We start from the raw sequence: 23,935 nt of genomic DNA on the forward strand, positions 1-23,935 counted from the left end.
CGGAACTCCTCGTGGTCCAACCAGGGAGACCCAAACGGGACCCACTCCCACCGGTCAAAATACACCTACAGGGCCACACTATTCGCCCCACACCTGAAATCAAGATCCTTGGAATGATCTTCGAGCACGACAAACGAAACTCCACTCTCGTAACTCGCCTCAAACACACTACGGGCCAGGTGTCTCATATGCTGCGCAGGATCATCACGAAGAGGTGTGGCTTTGGGGAGCATGCGGCGCTACGTCTCGTGCAGGCCTTCATTATTTCCCGCATCACCTACGCAGTCCCATATGCTCTGCTCAACAAGCACGAAGAAGAATGCGTGAATACAATAATCCGAAGATCATACAAGCGCGCACTGTGTCTTCCCCCGAACACATCCACCTCGCTCCTCCTTCAACTCGGCATCCATAATACGTAGTCGGAACTAGTTGAAGGACATCTGCTACAGCAATACCAACGGCTCTCTCTCACCAAGGCTGGCCGCCATGTCGGTCAGAATGGGGAATAAATACACCAGGCTACAACGGCCCACTTCCAGGGCCCCTTCCCCGACATATTCAAGAACGCATTCAAGTCCGACCGTTACCGCGTAACATGCACCCGGAACACCACAGTGGACGACGCAAGGCTCGCGCGGAGGCCATCTCACGCCAGTACAGTAAAGATGCTGATGCCGTCTTCACAGACGCGGCGGCATACCCCTCCTACCCAGCGTTCGCCCGGGCAGTAAGCCCCGCCCAAGGAGGACCGACTATCACTGCCTCTATAAAAACACACTCACCAGCTGAAGCTGAACAGGCGGCAATCGCGCTTGCCATCTCTTCAACCAAGGCTACTACTGTAGTGACGGACAGCAACAGGCCTGCCGGCACTTCCAGGCCGGAACGGTGCACGCTACGGCCCGCGCAATACTACTACGCCACCCCCCGCAGCGACAGATCCAGATCGTATGGACTCCAGCCCATCTGGGAGTGAGAGGGAACGAGACGGCCCACGACCTTGCGCGAGAAATGACACGCCACACGAGGAGTGAAGACGCCGCCTTGGAGAGATTTACTCCCCTTCTGGCATACAGAGAAATGACCCAACATCTACGCCTGGCCCGACGCACCTTTCCCCCACCCCACCGACACCTATCTATAGAGCAGGCACACCACTACCGTGCCTTGCAAACAAGCACCTTTCCCCACCCAAAAAGAGTCTGCCACTACTCCGAACACATTACGTCCCCTAAGTGTCCCTTCTGTGGAGCAGACTGTACTCTTTTCCACATGGTTGGTGGATGCCCCTCCCACCCTCTCCCCAAACCGAATCCGTACAACTCTCCCGAGCTATGGAGGCGCAACCTGTCCAGCTCATGCCTGTCCGACCAGCTTCGACTGGTGGTGCGGGCTGTAGCGGCTGGCAAAGCATATGGGGTCCTGGACTGAGGACTCCACCTCCTGAAGACGTCACGCAAATTGACTACACAATAAAGATGTTTATCCTCCTCCTCCTCGGGACGCCGCCTTGGGGCTCTATATACTTGGGTCGTGCTAAGTAACTCGGGGACGAATTGCAAAGCATGCTTTCCGCACACGACAGAGTAGAACTGTGGGCCTCAAAATTAATGTGCAGAAAACTGAAGTAATGATCAATAACATCGGGACAGCACAGCGCGGTTTGAGATAGGTGGCGAGGAAGTGGAAATCATAAGCGAATATACCTACTTAGGTCAAGTTGTGACCCCGGATCCCAACCATGAGGCAGAGATAATTTGAAGGATCAGAATGGGGTGGAGTGCATACGGCAGCATCCTCAGATAATGAATGGCAGCCTACCATTGACCCTGAAAAAGAGCATGTATGACAGCTGCACCTACGGGGCAGAAACTTGGAAGCTCACTAAGAGGGTTCAACTTAAATTGAGAACGACTCAGCGGGCAATGGAACGGAAGATGATAGGTGTAAAATTAAGGGACAAGAAGAGAGTGGAGTGGGTCAGGGAACAAACGCGTGTTAAGGACATATTAGTAGAAATTAAGCAGAACTGGGCTTGGACAGGGCATGTAATTCGAAGGCAAGACAACCATTGGTCATTAAGGGTAAGAGAGTGGATTCCCAGAGATGGCAAGTGTAACAGGGGGCGCCACAAAGTTAGATGGTTAGATGAGACCAAGAAGTTCGCGGGGATAAATTGGTCGCAGTAAGGGAAGCCTGCAGGACAAGATAGGGACGCTCTAGGGAATGGAATAAAGTGCCCGCAGAAGACGCGAGAGGCGAGTACTTGCCAGTGGCGCTGTTGTCCGAAATCGCTAATCAGGGGGCGCACCCGTGGTGGTAGCTGATACACTTGCTTTGTATAGAAATCGCGCTCCGCGTTTTTAGCTTCACGCGCAAACGATGTGCCGTTGACGAAGTTTGGTACGTTTCCCCAATGCCACTTGTTGGCTTTCCAACGACCTGGAGCTTTCACAATTGCCACCGAATGCCAACTACAGTCTGTTTGGAACTGATTCCGGCGGCCCACGACATCCGTCAAAAGCTGCTATTGCGATAAGAGCGAGCCGCCAAAAGTAATGGCAAATAAAAACTGAATCCAACCATAAAATTTACAAAAAAAAAAGACGTTTCGGCTATCATGTTTTCCCGACCAAATGGGCTCCCCTCCAGCTCTCGCCTTCAAAAATATCGGCGGCGGCTGCAAGCACATGCGCAAAAAAGGTGCATTGGGCTAGATGGTTTTGCACTAATAACGTTGTGAGTGCACTCTTTTCACCCTATACGGCTTCCCATCCCGAGAGGCGGCATTCCTTTCACAGGAACCGTTCGCGCAGTCCGTCATCCTTCCTAGGCCGGGTGCGCGTCTGATTTCAGCATTCTATTTCGATATTTTACATCGACAGGCACGACACGCTGGATTGGACGACCTGCTACGACCTCTTTTGCACCGAAGCTGTCTATGGCTAGCAGCAGATTATCTTCGGCAGAGAATGCAGCAGATAACCTCCAGCAAGAGAGCTATGTAGACAAGAATCGCACGCCAGCGTAGCGCCACCTTGCGGTTCCCACTCAAATACCCGAGTTATCGTGCAACTGTTGCGCCTCACCTCCAGTGTACGAGAAAAAATTAGCAGTGGCTTAGCTCGGCCATGCCAGGATATAGATAGCGTGAGTTAAGGTTCAGCTGGTTATTCTTAGGTTTCCTGGTTGTCTAGGATTAGCTGATTGTCATGCTTACTGCTGCTAAACTGCATTCTAATCCAATCCAATCCAATCCAATCACGGCGGCGGCGGCGGCGGCGGCTCCGGCGCACCAGCTGTGCGCTGTGAGACGTCACTGTTCCTCGCGCATGCGCAGCACGGCTCTCCAGCAGCCACGCGAAACTGCTCAACCTCGGACAGTGTAGCTCACTCTACAAAATTCATATTTCCCCCGAGAAATATCTTTGCAGCAATGCATTTATGTTTAGAGGTGAGGCGGACTTTCAGGGTGTCGGTGTAAGCTTGGTTTTCGTAAGCCGGCTTTTCCACGTGGCATGAAGAATAGTCATCTACGGAGGTGGTATGACCACAGAAAGCGGCTATAGGTCTTCGGTTTTCGAGTGTATTCCGAAACGAATTATGTGACAATGATGCGCTAAGACGACTCTAATTTCTTCCGCTTTCATTCACTTGTCTTAACTTACAATGAGATTGTAAACGTTACAAAATTCCCGCCTGCTGTCCATATATGGCCATCTACGGAGGGAGCATGGTTGCAGAAATCGGCTTTAAATGTTCCTGTGCCGGAACTTTCCGAAAGCTAAATATATGGGAATTAGCCGTTAAGACGAGTTCAACATTACGCGCCACAGCTTCTATGCGCCATTCTTCTTCACGCAGTGGAAGGACATTGAATTTTTTCGCACCCTTTTCATTACCGAGCTCTATAACTACGAAAACACCCCAAACAAGTCCGGTTAGTTTAGCTGGTGTTGATGTACATTTGACGATGTGTTGACGTAAGTAACTCGGTGGACGAATCTCAAAAAATGATTACCTAACTGGACAAGCAGAGTAGAATCGTGGGCCTGAAAATTAATATGCAGAAAACTAAAGTAATGCTTAATAGCCTCGCGAGAGCACAGCAGTTTGAGATAGGTGGCAGGGCATCGGAAGTGGTGAGCGAATATATCTACTCATGCCAAGTAGTGATCCCGGATCCCAACCATGAGGCAGAGATAATTAGAAAATTAAGAATGGGGTGGAGTGGATTCGGCAGGCATTCTCAGATAATGAATGGCAGCCTACTATTGTCCCTGAAGAAGAAAGTGTATGACAGCTGCATCTTACCGGTACTCACCTACGGGGCACAAACTTGAAGGCTCACTGAGAGGGTTCAACTTAAATTGAGCACGACTCAGCGAGCAATGGAACTGAAGATGATAGGTGTAACATTAAGGGACATGAAGAGAGCGGAGTGGGTCAGGGAACAAACGCGTGTTAAGGACATGTTAGTAGAAATTAAGAAAAAGAAATGGACGTGGGCAGGGCATGTAATGCGAAGGCAAGGTAACCGTTGTTCATGAAGAGTAACAGACTGGATCCCTATTGAGACGGCAAGCGTGGCAGGGGGCGGCAGAAAGTTAAGTGGGCAGATGAGATCAAGAAGTTTGCGGGGATAAATTGGTCGCGGTTAGCACAGGACCGGGATAATTGTGGATCTATGGGAGAGGCCTTTGCTCTGCAGTGGGAGTAGATATGATGGAAATGATGATGATTATGATTATGATGATGATGATGCACCGTCTCCGTCTTGCGTTAGGCCATTTTACTTTTAGGCCAACTTCTGCAAAGAGCTGACATTTTCCTGTCCTGTTGTAGTTGTCTGATTACACGGGCGTTCTGCACATAACTGGACACGCGCCGGATTTACAAGCAAAGTTTCTTTTAGAGAAAAATTGCTTGCTTGCTATCCTCGTTATAACTCAGTAAACTTTGTAATGACTTCATAAGAGCCTTACGACTTACGTGAGAAGGAGTAACCGGCGCGGGCGGTGCACGGCGCAACCTAATTTCGACTCCCCCGTTCCAGTCCAACTTTGCGGGTGCACTTGCGGGCTTCCCCCTTTTTTAAATCCCCCGCGTTCGAAACGACCGTGCACGCTGCACCCCTTCCTTCTCCTGCAAACCAGGGACAGGGGGGTGCCGCCCCGCCGTGACTTTTGGAACTGCGCTGGAAAAAATAAGTGGGAGAAAGTGGTTGTTCGAGGTTCTGGCTTGTTTTTAATGCTGCGCGGAATTTTCAGGGCCGCGTAGCAGCAGCGCGGCAGGACTATTCCGCGGGGCCCAGTTGGCCACAGTGTAGGCGCACTGGTGACGGTTTTCTTCCGTAGAGATGGCAGTTTTGGCTAGGCTCTTGGCCTCTTCGTTGCCGTACAGGCCGACGTGCGAAGGCGCTGCCTTTCCCTTGGATGTCGCGCAGCTTCCCGGCAAGCTGCTGCACAAAGGGGTGGTAGAGGGTTGAAGGGAAATGGTGCAGGGAGGGCGGAACCAGATGATAGTAATAGAAGGAATTGCCTGGTATAGGTTGTAAGCGCGATTAATGGCAACCATATGTGCTACTACATGGAACAATATCATACGTGATACGACTGATGCTATGTCGTGCACGGTATAGGCACATGATCAAATGGAAACAAATTGAAATAGCAAATGAACCAAAGTGAATGAGTGAAAAATTGGTAATTACGGGTAAACACGGAAAATGGGTAAACAGGCGTTCCTAAAAGAGGCGTTCCAAGCAGGGGAAGGGAGAGGGGGAGTCTCCCCGCGTGGCAAGTGACACTCGGGGGAGTCGGCACAGTGATTTTGCAACGGGAGGATGGCCTGCGGGGGCAGCGTTTGACAATTAACCGCTGGCGCTCCTATCTGGCGGCAACGTCTTCTTTTGTAGCGTGAGCTACACTGGCCGAGGTTGAGCAGTTTCGCGTGGCTCCTGGAAAGCCGTGCTGCGCATGCGCGAGGGGCAGTGACGTCACACGGCGCACAGAACGTTGCTCGCCGCCCGGCGTCTAGCTCTCACGCACCCCCACGCGCCCAGCGTCTTCGCCGACCTCCATTCTGCACGTGGCGGCCCGGTCCACTTGATGATCATGCGAGGGGTGGCCGGGTGTGGAACCGATGGCTCGTGCGTCGCAGCAACACCGGCGTGCGCCTGTGGAACCAACTTAGCTCTGGGATGATTGGTGACGCTGCTCCGGATCCGCTTGATAAATATACATGTGTCACATAATGCGTATGCCGTGTGTGTGTCATTGAAGCAGCAATAAGCATGATAATCAAGCTAATCCTAGACAACCAGGAAAGCTAAGAATAACCAGCTGAACCTTAGCCCACGCTACGTATATCCTGGCATAGCCGAGCTAAGCCACTGCTAATTTTTTTGTCATGTATTAAAAAAAACATTGTTTTGTGTATGGGGTTCTTACGCCTGATATGCGTTTTTTTTTTTGTTCCGGTGATAACTGTTTACTAAGGCAAAGTTTCTACATTGTAGCGGTTTAAAAACGACAAGGGGAATAAACATTCGCTCATGTCGGGCCACAATCTGTGGGTGTAGGTGCTTGTACGCAGTGAAATATTGTGCTAGCAAGGTTAGTAACTTGACACATACCCGTTTTAATAGGCGGCAATGTCGCGCAGGAAAGGAAGTATTCTAATTCCTGTCAGTTGTGCAAGGGAAAATTTGACATCCAAACATTCGCAGTTGAAGAAAAATCCGTCGTGGTCCAGCGTTTTCCCCGGCAGAAACTCATAACTCACCTCGGGGATTCCCCCAAAACTGGTCGGTCAATGCCGGTCAATCGTGCAGGTGTACTTCGAACGAACGCAAGCCTGCCCGAGCATTTTCATCGTCCACATGATGTCGTACGTGTCAGCGTTCGGCGTCCTGTTCCTAGCCATCCCACCGATGATCATGGGTGCTGCAGCCAAGACTGCCAGTGAGTCTTTTAGGGGTATTTGAGCGCATCCCAGCCCACACCTTTTCTGCGCCGTATTTGTCTCTCGTGGTTGGGCTCTGCACTAACCAACTGTCTCAGGCAGCTAATCTTTTAAAAATTTCTACTGACGGGGTACAACAGCACCCGACATTAATTTGTGACCCCACCGCTGAAAGACAGCGTTTTATATAGCGGAGTAACCACAGGAAATTTCTCAATAAATTGGCGGGAGTAATTTTAATTTGGCATAAAACTTCCTGATGGCGGAAAGGTGACGACATGTAGTCTCTAATCGTTACACTACCAAACGTATCCCGTGGCTTCCATGATCAGCTCCGTCGGTTTCAATGCGTGACTCAAGAATCACGTTAACGAATTGGAAAGACTGCACTTTATGACTGTTTTGTCTGGGGACGAGTTTTAAATGCAGAGCATTTGTATAACTCACGATGTCACCCGTGCGTCGGCGTCCGCAGCAGCCAGCCTCCCCCTACACTATAAAAAGAAATAACAGTTACCGGCGCCTGGTTTCGATCCCACTACCCTGCGGGCGGAACGCAAGGTACATGGCGCTCTACCCACTGCGCCACAAAGCCGACACAGAATGGGAGGCTACGAACGCGCCTTATATCCTTGACTCATTCAAACTACGTCAAGAAGCTGCTGATACAACGCATTCACTACCTGTGGGCGGAACGCGAGGTACATGGTGCTCTTCCCACTGCGCCACAAAACCGACACAGAAGCAAAGGCTACGAACGCGCCTTATATCCTTGACTCATTCAAGCTACGTCGTCAGCGGCGTGCGTTGGCGACTCAGCGGCGTGCTAGCGGCGTGATAGCTGCGTGGTGTACACGTGATAGCACCAACCCCCCAAACACTAAACGTTAACGCAATACACCCACCCCCTATGCGACGCATTTACTCGAGTCCCCCTCGCGGGGAGATTGGCCCATTTTTTAAATAGCTCTTTTCATCTCACGTGCAGTTAAAAGTACATTGCTAAGCGTATCACCGTTATACTTGCCAGCATCCCTTTCACTTATGTCTGGTAGATCTAAAAATTCCGCTTTCATGCGATCTGAGGCCATGTCAGGAAAACCGTTTCTGCTCAATTAAGGTGCTTCAGGTGATGCCCTATCGTTTCGGATATAGAGCGCAAGAATCGGTTGTCTGTCCTTTTAAACCCCACAAAATATTAAATTCTTCACCCTCTCCCTTCGCTTGGTAGTTTGTGTGCCGTCGTTCGATGCCTGGAAGCAGTGCTTTCCCTCAATATTACCGTTTGTTTTCAGTACGGGATCTCAATGAACTTTTATGACCTCTCTCTTATAATACAGTGTTATCTCTATCTCTTACGACCTAGAGCTAGAAAAATGCGCTGTTCTGCATTCCAGTCCAGTACTCTTTTAACTGCACGCCTGCGCTGATTTTTATTTGCAGTGTCTTTTGTCAGCGCAAATAAATTGAAGAGGTGTGTTAATACGGGTTTGTTGGTACATAGTTTGGTAACAGCGTATAGGACAAGACACACAGGAGGCGACGCAGTCTCGTGTCGCCTCCTCTGTCTGTAGCGCTGTTATCAAACTAAATCGGAGAGGTTTGTGCTATAGATTGTGACTGAACATGTTAAAAGTTTCCCGCCACGGTGGCTCAGTGGCTAGGGCGTTGTGCTGCTGAGCACGAGGACGCGGATTCGATTCCCGGCCGGCCGCTTTTCTGATGGAGGCGAAAAGCAAAAACGCCCGTATGTACGAAATTTCGGCGCACGTTAAAGATCCACAAGTGGTCAAAATTAGTCCTGAGCCCTCGACTACGGCGCGCCTCATCGCCTGCGTTATGTCGGCGCGTTACACCCTACAATCAAGCAACATTTTAAGTTAAAAACTAGCTCGTACGTACCGCTTCTTGTTTTGCAGGGAAGCTGTCTATGGCTGGAGTGCGGGACATAAACGCGACAGGAAACGCTGACCTGAAAAATTAGCTTAGAAAAACGAAGCTTACACCAATGACGGCCCCTTCATACTTTGATATTGTTATGTCCGCGCAGTCAGTCACGAGCACCCCTCTTTCATAGGAATCGGTCAACGACGAAAGTGAGGTGTGCTTTCACAGGAGAAGTTGACTGCTTATTCTGCATCGATATGAACTTGCACATCGCTATTTATATTTCATTGGTATGACACCTTTACACGCATCAACATTAGACACTGGATTACACGCGCCGGAGCACTGCGTAAATCCGATCGAAACCACAGGCGCTCGCAAACTGTGCGAACGAAACCGAACGGGTTGTCAGCGAATCGTTTGGTGAAGTCGCGGTCCGCTACAGCGAAAGGAGCATGATTTGCGGGTTGGCAGAAGTCTTGTGGGTGTGCTTGGCGAGCGACGTCCTGCTGCCGGGTAGCTTCGGCAAAGGCGCGACCGTACGCCAGACGCTTGCGTTGCGACGAGCTCAGCTTGCGGAACACCAAAGGTATACAGTTCGTAGCTTGGACCGCGAATACGTGAACGCGTTCCGCTTCCAGCTGGCGTGTCTCTCGTCACACCGAAGCAGTCACGAGTGCGCGACATTCGCCAGTCGGCGTCGTTGCCTTTCTGCCTTAATGCAGCAGTTTTCCTACACGGGGGCACAGTGGAGGAATTATTCCTCCACCGTGCGCGGGGCCATCACACCCGCAGAATAGTAGGCGGCGGATAAACACCGCAGCTTAGCTGCTATACGCTGCCCTATCGAGGCGCCAACTATCGGCGCTCATTAGCGTTATGACGCACTACTCCACTTCACCTCTCGTAGACGGCAGCACTATCTAAATGGAGAATGTTATAGGGAAGGATATAAGGCGCGTTTCGACGAGCTATACAGGCTTGATTTCATGGCCGAATTGGCAGAGCGTTTCGCACTTCTCGTTGCGGTCAGGGTGGGCTCGAATCGAAGCGAGGCCGCGTCAATGAAACTTCTTCTGGTGATGTCATTTCCGTGACGGATATGACGTCGGTGAGGTCTTGCTGTACCCCGGTATAAAACACTTTCGTGTTAAAATACGGTTTATTCTGGCACAAGAAGAGCACGGCATTTTGCGACTGGGTCGATGGGCGGTCCAAAAACGTCTCACCGTCCATTGTCAATCTCCCCGCGGAGTCTTGGGCGGTTTTGGCAAGGGAGGGGTATGCCCTCTCGTCGAGGGGACACTAATTGTCGCTGTGCCGGGAGGCGCCGAGCACAGAACTGTGCTTCCGCTGTGGAGCACAGACGCAACAGATATGAAACAGGATATTTTGCCCCTGGAAAGGTGTCTTCGCAGAGATGCACTTCCTTTTAGATGTGCAGCTGACTTTTAAGGCAATCGGTGTCAGCTTCGTCAGGTTACAAAGACCAAGCTTTCACCGATAAGGTCCTAAGCCTTCATATGTTGATATAAGATCTCTTACATATCCCCCCAAAAACTTTTCCCAGCAGTGCATTTGTGTTAAGATGTGAAGCCAACTTTAGGGAAGTTGCGCGGCGAACGAGAATTGGCGATGCTTATCGCGAGCCCGAGAATGCCGCAGAGTGCCTCCAGCGCCAGGTGCCAACCTCGGTGAGGTCGAGGGTGCGTACGCCAGGTTCCCAAGATACTTTCCCAGTTGTCATTTCGGGTAGAGTTGCAGCGTGTGCGACTGTATGTGATTGGATAACCGCCTGACCGCAAACATGGAAGTACGACACACAGGCAGCTTTGTTGGACAACCACCTTCACAGCTAGAGTCGAATGACCGGTGAATTTTTCTGTATTTCAACCTGGCCGTAGACAGCGTTAAAGCGACTACTAGCACAGGCATACTTTCCTGCAAATCAGGTCTCGTTAGTTTGCTCGCAGTAAAAGAAGTGCGCTGTGCGCTCGATTCAACGTCTTTTCACGTCTTCATCGTTTCTGTGCTACTTCCCACATACCAGCTGCAACAATGCCAACAACCAACAAGCTATTTTCCAGAATTCCAACATCCACTCCGCTGTTATCTAGCGGGCCGACATCCATTTTGCTGTCCCAAATCCCATTACAATTATCCGGTACTACGACGGACGATGAATTATATAGAATCTAAACATTTGAATGTATCGATAGAAACGAAGTTTTGCGTACTCTTCGACGTCGTTTATTGCACCAAACCAGGATGTCGCAGCTCTTTTGGATGCGCAGACAGAGCTTAAGGGGCCATAAAGACAGAATGCAAGTATGGTTCATTAAAAAAAGCTGTTTTTTTCGGGGGAAATGTGATATCAATTTCATGTCAGATTTTAAATAATCTAGACATTAAACAAAAAAGATAGCGCAGTGGGCCTCCTCTGTTATCGGTCCATGACCGTGCGCAGACTTACTGCGGACTATCCAGGACTGGTAATCGAGGAGGCCCAGCGACGCCCGGCCAGCCACTGTCTGCCGAGTTGTCTATGACATCACAGAATCCTGGTTTACGTGATTGGCGGCCGCGGACCTAAGCCACCACCAGGAAACATGACTGGGCGATTGTAGCGGGACATCTTGTTCCGTTAGGTCGCATCACTTTAATAGTACTGTGCGGTTTACGCAGGTAATTATTCTTAGTGCTGACCTCTATTGCGTCACTGAAGCGCGAAATTTGAAAGTCAGTCAACACTCCTTGCACTTTTTCGATCAAAGAAAAACGTCCTTCCGTGGCTGGAGTAGTGCTAAATAAGTTGCCAAAGGCAGGTGATTTTAAACTGAACCATCGTGCACCAATGCAAAAATATTTTCAGATTCATAAAAGTGCTCCCAACGGCCCAGTTTGGTTATTCTAGAACTATATCACTTCTGTACAGAAGCAAAAGAGTAACAAGAAATACACTTCAGTTCAACCAGTTTTCACTATATGGTGCTAGCTGTCTAGCAAACGAGAGCTTTATTTTCTTTATTGCAGTACAAAAGAGAAATATTTTTAAAACAAGCCAACTAGGCCCTCAGGAACACTGTCATGGATCTGCAACACCTTTTTGTGTGGGTGCACGATGGTTGATAAGCCCGTGGGTGATGAAATAGTAAGTCGCATAGGAACGTGATCAGGGGCGGTATTCTCGTAACTGTCCCTTTTGAAAACGTCCCTTTTGCGTCCCTTTCATCGTGACGTACTTCCGGTTAAGCAGTGGCCTTTGATTTAAACACCGTAATTGTTCTTGCAAACGCATTTTAAAGAACTGAAACCGTATCAGAGTATCTTTTATGTGTTTATTGTTCCGCGAGCGAACCAACAATTAGGCGACGAAAAATCGTCTGCTCCGAATCGTCTGCTCCGAGTAGCCACGGCTCATAGCTCCGCCGTGCTTGCATGGCGTCACATCCGGGTGTTCGCTTTTAGCCAATCAGGGCTCGCTCAAAAGGGACATTTTCGAAAGGGACACAAAAGGGACAAAACACGGGAATTCTTATCTCAAGACGACCGCCTAACTGTGACGATGCAGACTTCACAATAGCTGGCTACCGGGGTCCCTACCGACTGCCGGCCAACGATATGCCGGCGGTATTACCGCACGCCATACGCTACCTCACGCCAACCATCGTATCCATCCTGGGCCTGGGCGCCATCACGGCGGCCGTCATGTCCTCTGCGGACTCATCGGTGCTGAGCGCATCGTCGCTCATAACCAAGAACGTCTACTACGCCCTCCTCAGGCCGCAGGTGAGCTCGACCATAGTGCGCTACTTGTTCGCTGTGCCGCCACTATGTGCCCCGATTTGCGCAGATGCCGCTGCCAAATAGAAATTGGTGAAAGTGACGTGCGCTTCTGACGGCGGCTGTCCAGTCAACCGGAGGCTGGCCTAATCTTGCCAGGCCTAATTCTCGATCAACGTTGGGTAGCAATTGTGAAGACAGAATACAAGTTGGGGTCATTAAAAATACTGCTTTGTCCCGATAACAATGGCATCGATATTATTGCAATCTTCAAACAAATAACGGAGATATTGAAGAAAACGATCGAAGCACTGCCGCCCCCCCCGGCCACTTTCCGGCAGCTTTTTTATGACGTCACAGAATCTTGTTTGTTCGACTGGCGGCCGCCAAACAAACCCATCGCCAAGAACATGACTGTGTGATTGTAAGGGGCCTCCTGATCCGTTTCATCGTATCATGTGAATGCTGCATTGCATTTCACACACTAGTAACTGTGTTGTTACTGCTGGCCCCTATGACGTCACTCCTGCTCATATCACGTCATTGTAGCGCGAAGTTTGAAATTTTTGCAGTACTTCTTTTGCTTTGGGGTCAAACAACATCCTTCGTGGCAGTAATGGAGCTGAGTGAGGTACTCAACACTAGTTCCTTCAAATTAAACAAAGTTGAGGTTTGTCTCCGTGGTCCTTTTAACGTTGAGCCTAGTCACGTGATATGCAACATCAAACCCATTGCAACGCGGTCGTCCCATGGTCTCTTGGAATGAGGGACCACTCCCACATCACCAGGTTCAAAGTAGTTTTTACAACAAGCGGCGTGTACCAGTTGTCGAGTTTTTTCAAGCTGAAAGCCACACGCTATTTGGAGACATGGCGCCAAAGTGAAGTCGGGGAAGCGTGATGGACTCGGATTCTTAAAACCACGCGCGTTCGATTCCCATCTAGTCGAGAATCGCCCTTTCATTATTTTGCAACTTAACACCTAGCCTCGGCCACAAAATACGGCAGCGAGATCCAGACACCTTCGCGGCACAGGCCTGCATCCTGGGAGACCCCCTGATCTCCAACGATGGCTGTGGGGGCCACTGTCTTCTGGATTTCCTCCGGGAAACGGGTGCCAACTTGTACCTTTAGGACTTAAAGGGGCACTGACACAAAAATTTAGCATCTTGTTTTTTTTTGTTGCGATAAGTAGCTAGTGACCTACTTATAACCTGTAGAAACCTCATTTGCTTCAGCGTGCGACGGTTGTTTAATTAGAGGCATTTTCAATGCGGCCAGTCGCAGTTTCGGTTTCAGCGAGTGCCGCGAAACGATGGATTTTGTGGATTTTGTGTGAACAAAGCTGACCACGTGACCGTCGGAGGGATCACAGAGCAGAGCCGCCGTAGCCCTGTCGAATCCGCATCGACGGCAGTTTCTGCGAATGCCCCCACGTACTGATCTCGTGAGGCGCTTAATTAAAAAGCGACCGTGGATGTGACGCAGGCGCTGCGAGTGCAAATGCTACCGCGGCTAAAGAACGACGCGCGACGCTCGAGACGGTGGGTGACAAGACGCGCGCTGGGAGCAGCCGGCCGGTCTGCCTACAGGTCCGCCTACAGATGTGTTCGGCTTAGCACTGCGGCGGATATTCGAGTGCCGCTCTCGTAAGCGGTGCAGATGACAATTTTTAATGCAACCCGCCATCGCATCACTAACTCCTTTCTCATGTAAGCCACCATGGTCGGGATTTGGGCACAATTTCGTGCAGCGGTAACAAGCTATCACTCGAGCTACCTGCGCCGGCCTGGGCCACTTCGCGGCCGTGGCCGCCGCCTGCACAGCGACCGTGCGGCTAGCTCAGTGGGCTTTTCGTGCCTCCGGCGCGTTTTCGCATCCAATGGTAATAAACAGTAATAGAAACAGAGTGCCTGGAATCGCTGTAGAACTTTGGTCGCGGCCAGCTGCCCGATGAGCTGACGAAATCACGGCGCCTCCGCCGCCAACGATCGGGTCGTTCGTTCTCGAGAGCAGAAGCTCCGCCCTCCGGCCGTCCGATTGGAGCGGCGAGCCGGGCGAGCCGGCGAAAAACGCCGGCAGTGCGGAAGCGGCAAACACAAACTCGTGACGTGTTTGTGTGTTGTTTATTTACACAATATCCTCGGGATGTCGATTGCGCGTGGTCCTCTGCTGGCTGCTCGGTGGCGTTTCGCACACTTTAAAATTGATTTTAAATATGTTCTAGGCTGTATTCGCCGCTGACATTTTGCAGATGATGTATATGTGTTCCAACCAATCTATCTCCGAAGTTATCTCGCCTTCAAAATTTTGTGTCAGTGCCCCTTTAAATCCGAAGAGCATACTATCGCAAAAAAAAAAAGCACACTCTCAGTGTTCCACAGTAGAAGACTGCCCTTGCCCTTACCGGCCCTTGCTTGTGGGAAACCTACCACGCACTCGTGAACCGCTACAAATGTAATGGGGGCGATTTCGGGACCTGAACCGAGACGGGCCAAACTTAGAGATTAAGAAATACAAAAAACAACTGTCCCTCTTGCGTTGGACGGAATACCGTGATCGCTTCAATAAAGACACCTCTACTAAAAGCTGTGGAACACATTTCAATTCCTAAACAGCAAAAAAGGCTGCTGACTTTGTTGCCAAAATTGCTCCAAGCAGTGGGTGTTGTATAGAAGTAACTGAACAAGACGCGGCTTACTTCTTCCCCAACGCGAGCCGTATACGGCTCCACCTCCCCACCCCCCATTACTGTTACCAAGAAAACGAAGAATCCCCGTTCACTATGACGGAAATGGAGACTGCCCTCCACAGGTTAACAAGCGCAGCGCTCTTGGCAAAGACGGTATCACGTGGACTATGCTTCAAAACTAAAAATAACAAAACAAACAACTCCTCCTCCGGCTGCTCAACGATGTTTGGAAATCTGGCTCCATCCCTGCCTCCATGAAACACTCGGTTATACAATCGATCCCCAAACAAGGGAAACCACCCAACCACGTCCGGAACCTCCCACCAGTGGCTCTAACCCTTACCGTAGGTAAACTTTTTGAAAAGATGGCTGCCAATCGCTTCATTTGACAAACCCCTTTCACTCTGGCCAAACTCGTTTCCGCACCAACATGGGGACTCATGGAAGTCTGTGGCTTCTCAGACGGCTCATCAGCTCAGCTCGATTAGGCCCGCCGTCAGATCAACCACACATTTTGGTGGCAGTTAATCTGAAGGCTTTCGACACGGTGCGTCACGAAGCCATGCTGGCAGAAATCAGGAACCATTATCCGGGGGCAAGCGGATGCACAATTACGTTACCGGTTTCCATGAAAATGGAACCTTGGAGATCCAAACGGCTGCACCACAAGGCTTCATAATATCCCCTCTCCTCTTCAATTCGATCATGACGTCCACAAATCCTGCGCCGCGTGCCTCACCGTCTATGCGAATGATATCACGCTGTGGTCGGAGCGAGGCGACTGTCCTACACCACCGACAAAGCGTGCCTAGACCTTCAAGCCGCCCTTTTTGCCCTGGAAAACGCCATCCAGGCAGCAGGAATGCATTCCTCACCGGAAATTTCCAATCTGCTTCTTTTAGCTGGCAAAGAACGCGACAGGCAAAAAGTCCATCTTTACCATGAAAATCAAGAGATTCCTCTATCTTCCCAAGGTTGGATCCGCCATCTCCGCGTTCCTACCAGCCACAAGGGCAACGCCACAGAATGACTCAAGCCGGTCCGACAGGGCTGGGATGCCACCACTTTATTCACAGAATCGGTGCAAACTCTGTGATGCAGGCACCGCCCTGATCCGGAACGTCGGTAGGGCCATTCTATCTCCCCGGTGTTACGACTGAGCCCGTCGCTGGGCTTCGTCTCATCACTCCTCGGCTGTGCGGCGAAGCCACTACGTGCGCCTTTCAAACAAGCCCCACCGTGTCGGTGACATGTTTTCACGTCTCGACAAAGCCCGGGCCAGACGCTTCGCTTTCGGCGCGTTTCAAACTTCGACGGTTGCCGGCCCGGCGAGGCACGTCTCAACGCGCTTCAAGGACACAGAGGCCGCTACTAGCGTGCGCTAGTAGCGTGCGCCGCTACTACCGACTGCTCACGAACTCTGGAAAGAGTGTTGTGTGTGTCTGTGACGTTCGTGGCGTGTGCACAAAATAGAGGGAACGCTGTTTCGACCGTTCGCGCTTTCGGAAGGCACCGGTCACTGCTCAGAGGGCGCGACGAATAACATACAACCAGCGCCGCCCCGCGGAAGCTTGAGCTAACTTTGGGTCGGTGAGAGCCAGACGGCGGGCGCGCGTTCATATGTTCAGCACCTCTCGGTTGTTTGTTTTTGCGTTTCTGCGATTGTTTTTGAAAGGTGTCTCGTGCTTGAAAACTGTTCTGGCAAATAGTTTCCGCATGTCTCAAGTGCTTCTGTGCGATTTCCGGACAATTACGGGGCTGAACTACTACCAGAGTCCCTTAATACCGTTCTGGTCACGAAACTTCTCCGTCACTCTATGGGAGAGCTTGATATGGTGCCAAGAACGGCCGCTACGCGGCGCAAGCTGTCTTAGGGGGGCCATCCCCGCTGCGCCCGGCGGAACGCACTGGCAGCGGCGGCAGCCCGAAGGCGTTGTGTGGAGGCAGCTCGGGGTATTCCTTCCACCAAAGTTTGTGCATCAGCGTCACGCGCACTTCATGTGCCAGTGCACCGCGTTCAAGGTTGACGGCATGAAAATTCGAATGCACAATGCCTAAGACGTGCTGTGTGACGGGCTGCAGCTCCGGATACCGAAGCAACAAGGAAAAGGCGTCGCTTTTTTTCCCCCCATGCAGCGCCGAACTTCGAGAGAAATGGAAGAGAGCTATACCGCGGTTGGAAGCTGGCGGTTTCAACTTCGAAAGCAAGAACGTTCGGGTTTGCGAAAAGCATTTTGATGCTAGCGACGTTGTAAGAGCCGACGAGCACATCGTGAACGGGGTGGTCGTGTCGCTTCAGCGAGGGAGACCGAGGCTTCGGACGGATGCCGTTCCAAGGATTTTTTACGGGCTCCAGGCCTACCTGACAAAGCCTAAACCGCGTTACCGGCCAGCGAAGAGGCGGCGCGAATTGTCTAAGCGGCGTATCATTAGCACCAAATTTAAGATTTATTGCATGCTTTGAATCATAACCGCCCCACCCCCCAGCATCCAAAAAATTTAAAAAAAAATGTATTATGTGGTGCCTCGGTAGTGGCAAAGGCGGCCGAGAAGCCAGCACTGGCATCAAAAGGAACTTCCAGATTAGGCTGTTGTACTTCCCTTCCCGAGGAAATCACGGGCTGTCGGCCAGTAATTAATTATGCTAGAAACAGTAAACACAAGGAAACGTCAAGCGGCGGGTGTCCCGTGTAAATTGCGTAGAAAAAAGGGATGAATCAAATGTTAGGCACGTGAAACTCGTTTTTAGAGCGGTCGCGAAAGCGCTCGGCTGCTATAACGGCGCCTTCGAAAGTCACCGCGTCAAGAAAGCGATCAGCGCTCACAAACGTGCGTCCAAAACAACTGTGCATTTGGGTGTAAACTCAATTGAAAGATCTGGAATAAAACTTCTGGCTGGACCATTCACTTCATTTGAATACTTGGGTAGCAGCGCGCGAGAGGCAAGCCGGATATAAACCAAAGTGATTGCTCCTGTACTACCCAGTCGTGTCTCATTCCGTTCACCCTCCTCCCCCTTTTGCAGCACTACCAGAATAGAAAGCTCACCTACCGCATCAAAATAATCGCCCTTTGGCCAGGCGCAAATATAAACACGATGTCGAGCAGATCTAGCAGTAGTTGCTCGCATCGGTAGCATGGTGCGTGAGCATCATCTTTCAACACTTGCGAACTATGACGTACCGCTTCGAAGCATCGTAAGTGCGCATATAATTGGGCTATGAGGTAAATATTAACACAATGCGTTATTGCGTGGTGTGAGAACACTTTAAATGCGCTGCTGTTTATTAGGTAGGCCCGCACTCCCAAGCAAACTACGCGTGCGTTCCAAAGTAAACAGGTCTCATTCGTCGTCGACACTGGATCCCGTTTCGACTTATTTATCTGGTGGCATTGATGCGTTCAGAGACGTTTAAGAAAAGGTAACAGGAAAAACAGCACGCACATAATCGCGTCGAAACGTCGGCAGTAGTGCGCATACAAGCCCAGCACTGGCGGCGGCTTGTGGCCCCCCTACGACGGGTGGCGCCCGCTAGCGAGAGATTTTGCCTCTATATCAACCTCCGGGCGGAGTTTCGTGACCAGAAAAGCATTGAAGGACTCTGCTACTACTGTCGGCCTCGCGTGCGCGAGAAGTTAGATTGTACGTTCCCGCGCGCGTGTGCGCCGTGAAAAAAATTGATGGAACAGACATCGTTGTGAAGTCCCATTCTCAGCCAGGAAAGCTTATTTACTGCGTCAATTCAGGTCAGTATTGATTTTTTCTTGTTTTACAGCCTAATAAAGTGACCCCAGCGTATCAACGGCGCTCCACGACAGAAGCGTGTTTGTGTTGTTTCCTCTGTTCGCGTAACCACACTGCAGTTACTTTTCTGGTTGCCCTCCTTCAGCTCGGTTGGTGTTGTCACTAATTAACAACGTATTCCAAACGTTATTAGCTGATGACAAAGTAAACACAGTTCACACAGTTGGATTAGCTGATGACAAAGTAAACGCAGTTCACACAGTTGGAAATCTGCTTCGGAGCTGCGGTTGTCTTTACGAAGATTCCGTTTAGTTTCGGCTTCTATCTTGTGAGGAATGTTAGTCTTCTTAGCGGCTAATTGTGATACAGTTTGTTCAGGCCGTTCAGAATTCTCCAAAAAAGTATTTCCTCCTCCTCCCCATCCTCTGCTTAAACAATAGTAACCTCAAGTTTCAGAGTACGCAAAACGCATTAAAGAAGTCAGCGCGAGTGAATGCAACCTTGCCTTTGATAGCTTGCCACGCTCTCGCTTGGAATGCGTGGCCGAACTCTGTACACTTCAGGGAACAAAGTAGGGCAGTAAGCGGGATGCGTATCTTGGCATTGCTTTTGGCATCACCCGCGAAGTGCTGTGAACATATTCTTGTGCATCCTTTGACATCCATTCGGTGCCGTGAATGTCACTAAAAAACGTTACTGCTGATAAAACAATAGTGGCGGAAGCCCTAATACCTTGTGTTATAAAAATACTACGACGGCATGCGATTCATCGCAGCGCGCTATGTGTATGGAACACTGAAAGCAAACGTTTTAGTTTTACGGCCCTTCGTGTCTGCGCTGCGCATAAACAGTCATAGTACTCATAATTTTACTCCTTCCACTGACAAAAATGCCATGGCTTTCTTACTGCTGAAACCCATTTCTTACGACGCTTATTCTACAGGGCTGCCCGAGAAACCTGTACAGAACGATGGCGGCTGCCTTTCGCGATTGTGGCAGTCCTGCACGCAGCAGTAGCGGCGTGGCCACTAATTCTTACCTGCAACATTTTGATCCTTTCGGACCCTGCAACTTGCAATTGTAACTGTTTCTTAAAAAACTTCCGCCACACAACGTCGAACCGCACGCAGCGCACGTGTTTTTACGTGCGCTGAACGGCCGGTCGCGACATCCACCGACCCAGAGTTGCTAAGCGGCGGCGAGAGATGGCGCTGCAGTCACGCGCAAACTTCACTGTCCGGTGCCTATTGGCCGCGAGGCCCACCACTGGAGAGGCCGGCGCTGCGATCGTTTTGACGTCACTTGTGGGATCACCGTTCCTATCTTGCTGCGTATTTGGCTTGCAGCGCGTGACACTTCGCTTAGGAAGCGCGTTCTAAAAGTATTTCCGTGTTAATTTCCTTCGTTTGAAGTTAATTCTCAGTGCGTCAAGCGCAGTTCGGCCTCATGGGGACTTTATAACCGTATCAACTGTGGTAGATTATCCGCAAACACCATGAGCGTGGTGGTGTATTACGTATGCGACCGAAGCGTAAGCAGCGGGCGTAAGCAGCGGCTTGTTTCCCCGATCAACAAAGTGGACTACGACGATAGCCGAGTTAAGTTTTTAGATTTCCCTTGTTTGCAAGAAATGTATAAAGCTCCTGAGGAAATCGTGAAGCGTTAACTGCTCGCAGAAGCACACGCACCCGCCGTGCCTGCCCGCACGACCGACGGTGCGGCTCGAACCGACGCAGGTCGCGGCAGCAACAATTTGTCGCCGCTTTTTAAAATCACACAAGTCGTGAAAAATAAGTTCCAGATTGGTGAAAGTGGATGTTAGTGTGATGAAAAATTCTGATAGGTAGTGTCATCAGCTGTGGTTTTCAAAGTGATGCTCAAATATCTGCCGCGATTTACGCCGACCGGCCGCGTAGGTCGGTCCCGGCAGCGCCGGCCCGTTCACGCACGGTGCGGCGATCGGCCGAAGGATGGCTATGCTAGCGGGCAAGAATCTGCTGAGGCCGTGCAGGTACATCTTGATCGTCGATCGCTTCAACGGAATTCACCGCGCTCACAGAGTTCCCAGCGCGGTGAAACGTTCTGTTAGGGACTGTCACTCGCAACTCTAACGGCGATGAAATATCTGCTGCGACACCAAGCCTAAAGTTCCCAACATCCGATTACGTGCATCCGAAGCCGGCTGCGAGCTTTTGGGGAAGGCCCTCCCGTCGCGCACGCGCGTGTTGCATTTGGGTTCCTCTAGCTCCTTGGGGGCGCCCAACGCTCGGTTCTCCTATTCTAAATCTCCCACTACCCGAAATCATTAACGACGTGTTTCGCCTCGTACGCAGCCTCGCCTTCTGTGAGCAGTCGTGAGTTTCGAAATTGATGCTTGAGAAAGGCCGGCTCACTGTAAACATACAAAACACGCTGCAATTATATGACCACGCCGAGCACCTAATGAAAACTAAATATGGCCTTGTACAAACCCGCTCGAAGGCGTTAAAAACTCGCGTTCATACCGTTCATACATTGCGGACACGTTGTCGCCAAGCAGTAAACATCATCCGTGCAGAGTACAGGCTACAGCAGTGATCGTTAATCAAATCCGGGCATGACTATAAAAAGATCGTAAGGGAAATAGGCACTGATTAAGCCAAACTGAAGACCATAACAATACTTTTAAGCATGTGCGGCGAAGCAATCTGATCACCGTTCTCACGTAGTCATTCATTTACCAGGCAATACGAGCAGTTCGCGCGGTGAGATCATGTGAGCGACGCGTTTCCGTCGCTGTTACAAGGTGTTTCCTTGCACACACATGTACCGTCACAAGTATTTCATAATGAATTTACAGCGTACTTTTCTCGGCATCAGCTGCATCGTCCTTGGCGTTAGCTGGCTGCGTATGTAAGAGCTGTGGGTCGCGATGGTAGCAACTACCTAAACGCGGCGGTATCGCCGGGAACAAGCGAGTCGCTGATTGCTGGCATGGATTATTTGGTTTACAGACAACTTTTTCAGTAATTTGCATCAAATCCACAAGGAGGGGGCGAGACGGTGGCCACAACAAGAAAACACGCTTCCGCATACGCACGGGAAATGTGTTGTAGCAGACGACAACACGATTCGGCGTCCTACAAGTGACGTCACTCGTAGGTGGCGCCACGGTATGTCCTCGAGGCCAATAACTGCTATAACCCATTCCTGTTTGAGCGGTGAATCAATGCTGTCACCAGGGGCGGATCCAGGTTTTTTCTGAGGGGGGAGTCAGCTTCTACCAGTGATGATGATGATGATAATAATAAAAAGGAGGATGAGGATAGTAGTCTTTTTTATTCACTGAAATATTTCAAACCACAAATACAAGAAATAGAAAAAAATATTCAACTAGACTTTTTCTACGACCTGAGGGGTCATCTTCTAGGGGGTACAAATTCCCAAATTGAGGGGGGGGGGGAGGGGTCAGGACATCCGGACCCCCCTCTGGATCCGCCAATGGCTGTCACTCTGCTAGAGTCCTGTTCTGTAACCTCGCCCGTCGGGGCATTGTTCTTTGGCTTCGGCTCACCTCTCGCTATGGAGTAAACAGTTACGTTAGCCTACGGCTTCTGGACTTCTTCACGGCTGCAACAGCGGCTGGCCGCTCTTCACTCCACGCTACCACACGTATGTCGGAGGCGACGGAGCTCGGCTCGGGTTGGCCCACCCGGTCGCAACACCGGCTAACATATGGCGCGACCTGCTTCAACCTGACTCAAACCCAACTAAACAAATGCCTTCTAGAGGTGTGAAAGAAACTGATGACACCGTGGAAATTTGCCGGGCGCACCAGTCTAGTAAAAATGACCTAAATCACGCGCACCGTGTGCTGGGCGGCCGCGCGCAGGAATCCAACCCCATCCCGCCAGTGGTTTATTCCTCTCGCCTCCTCCCTTACCCCGCGCATGGCGTTCGACCTCTCCCTTCTAAATAAATTCATTAATTCATTCAATTACACTAAGCACTCGCTATTTGTTACTTCATTAAATGCAGACATTACTTGTTCACCGCGCACTTTAGCGGGTACGATACAGAAATCGGAATAAACTAGAATAGGGAGATTTCGTAATGAAGAGGTCTTGCAGCTGTTTATTGTCTCCGCGTGGTTTGCCATTCAAGAAGCCGTTTCCCTGCAGCTGCCACCGGATGTGGCTGTACTACTGAATGAGCCATTTAATGTGTTCGTTATATTGCTGTGCGAAGCAACGCAGATCATAAGGCAAACGAACACACGACACAGCACCTATTGTTCGTGTCTGTGGTTTCACGCAGTAGTGGAATGAACCAGTAGCAAGTAGCCCAGTTCGTTGTTACTCCTAAATTTAATACTTACGCATTTTTAGAGGACATTTAGAGGTTCAGAAGGTTCTACAATATTGCTAAGTGGCGGCATTTGACATGTGCAAACGCAGAAAAGTTCCAGCCACGCCCCCCGCCGGTCTTTTTCAGCCGCTCGATATACCTATTGAACCTTTTTTTTGACTTGGTTTAGATCCGTTTGCGGTCCCTTTCCCTAGTATAAGAAAGGCAATGAGTGGATTGCAATGGCCACTGATTATGCGACACGATACGCAGTCACGTGGACCCTTACAACCAGCTGCGCAACCGATTCCGCTGATTTCCTCCTGCATGAAGTCATCTTAAATCACGGTGCTCCTCGCCAGCTACTGTCAGACCGCGGACGATGCTTCCTTTCCCGAGTAGTCGAGGTCATCCTCCGCTCCTGCGCAACCGATCACAAACGTCTACCTCCTACCACTCTCAAACCAACGGCCTCACACAGCGCCCTAACCGGACTTGTAACATTCTTTCTGTGTACGTTTCAGACGACCAGAG

At 50.5% G+C, this 23,935-nt stretch overlaps 1 protein-coding gene across 1 annotated transcript in view; it reads left to right on the forward strand.

Annotated features, from left to right (window-relative positions):
• Positions 1-23,935, forward strand: part of LOC144161584 (high-affinity choline transporter 1-like) — a 68,809-nt gene that overhangs the window by 21,362 nt on the left and 23,512 nt on the right. The window contains exons 7-8 of the mRNA XM_077692229.1: positions 6,839-6,968; positions 12,428-12,645. Of these exons, the coding sequence (XP_077548355.1) occupies positions 6,839-6,968; positions 12,428-12,645 (348 nt within the window). The remainder of the gene's footprint in view (positions 1-6,838; positions 6,969-12,427; positions 12,646-23,935) is intronic.

The sequence above is a fragment of the Haemaphysalis longicornis genome, unplaced genomic scaffold, assembly GCF_048455015.1.
Source record: "Haemaphysalis longicornis isolate Haplotype H1 unplaced genomic scaffold, Haemaphysalis longicornis Haplotype H1 scaffold_12, whole genome shotgun sequence".
In the NCBI taxonomy this organism is placed as follows: Eukaryota; Metazoa; Arthropoda; class Arachnida; order Ixodida; family Ixodidae; genus Haemaphysalis; species Haemaphysalis longicornis.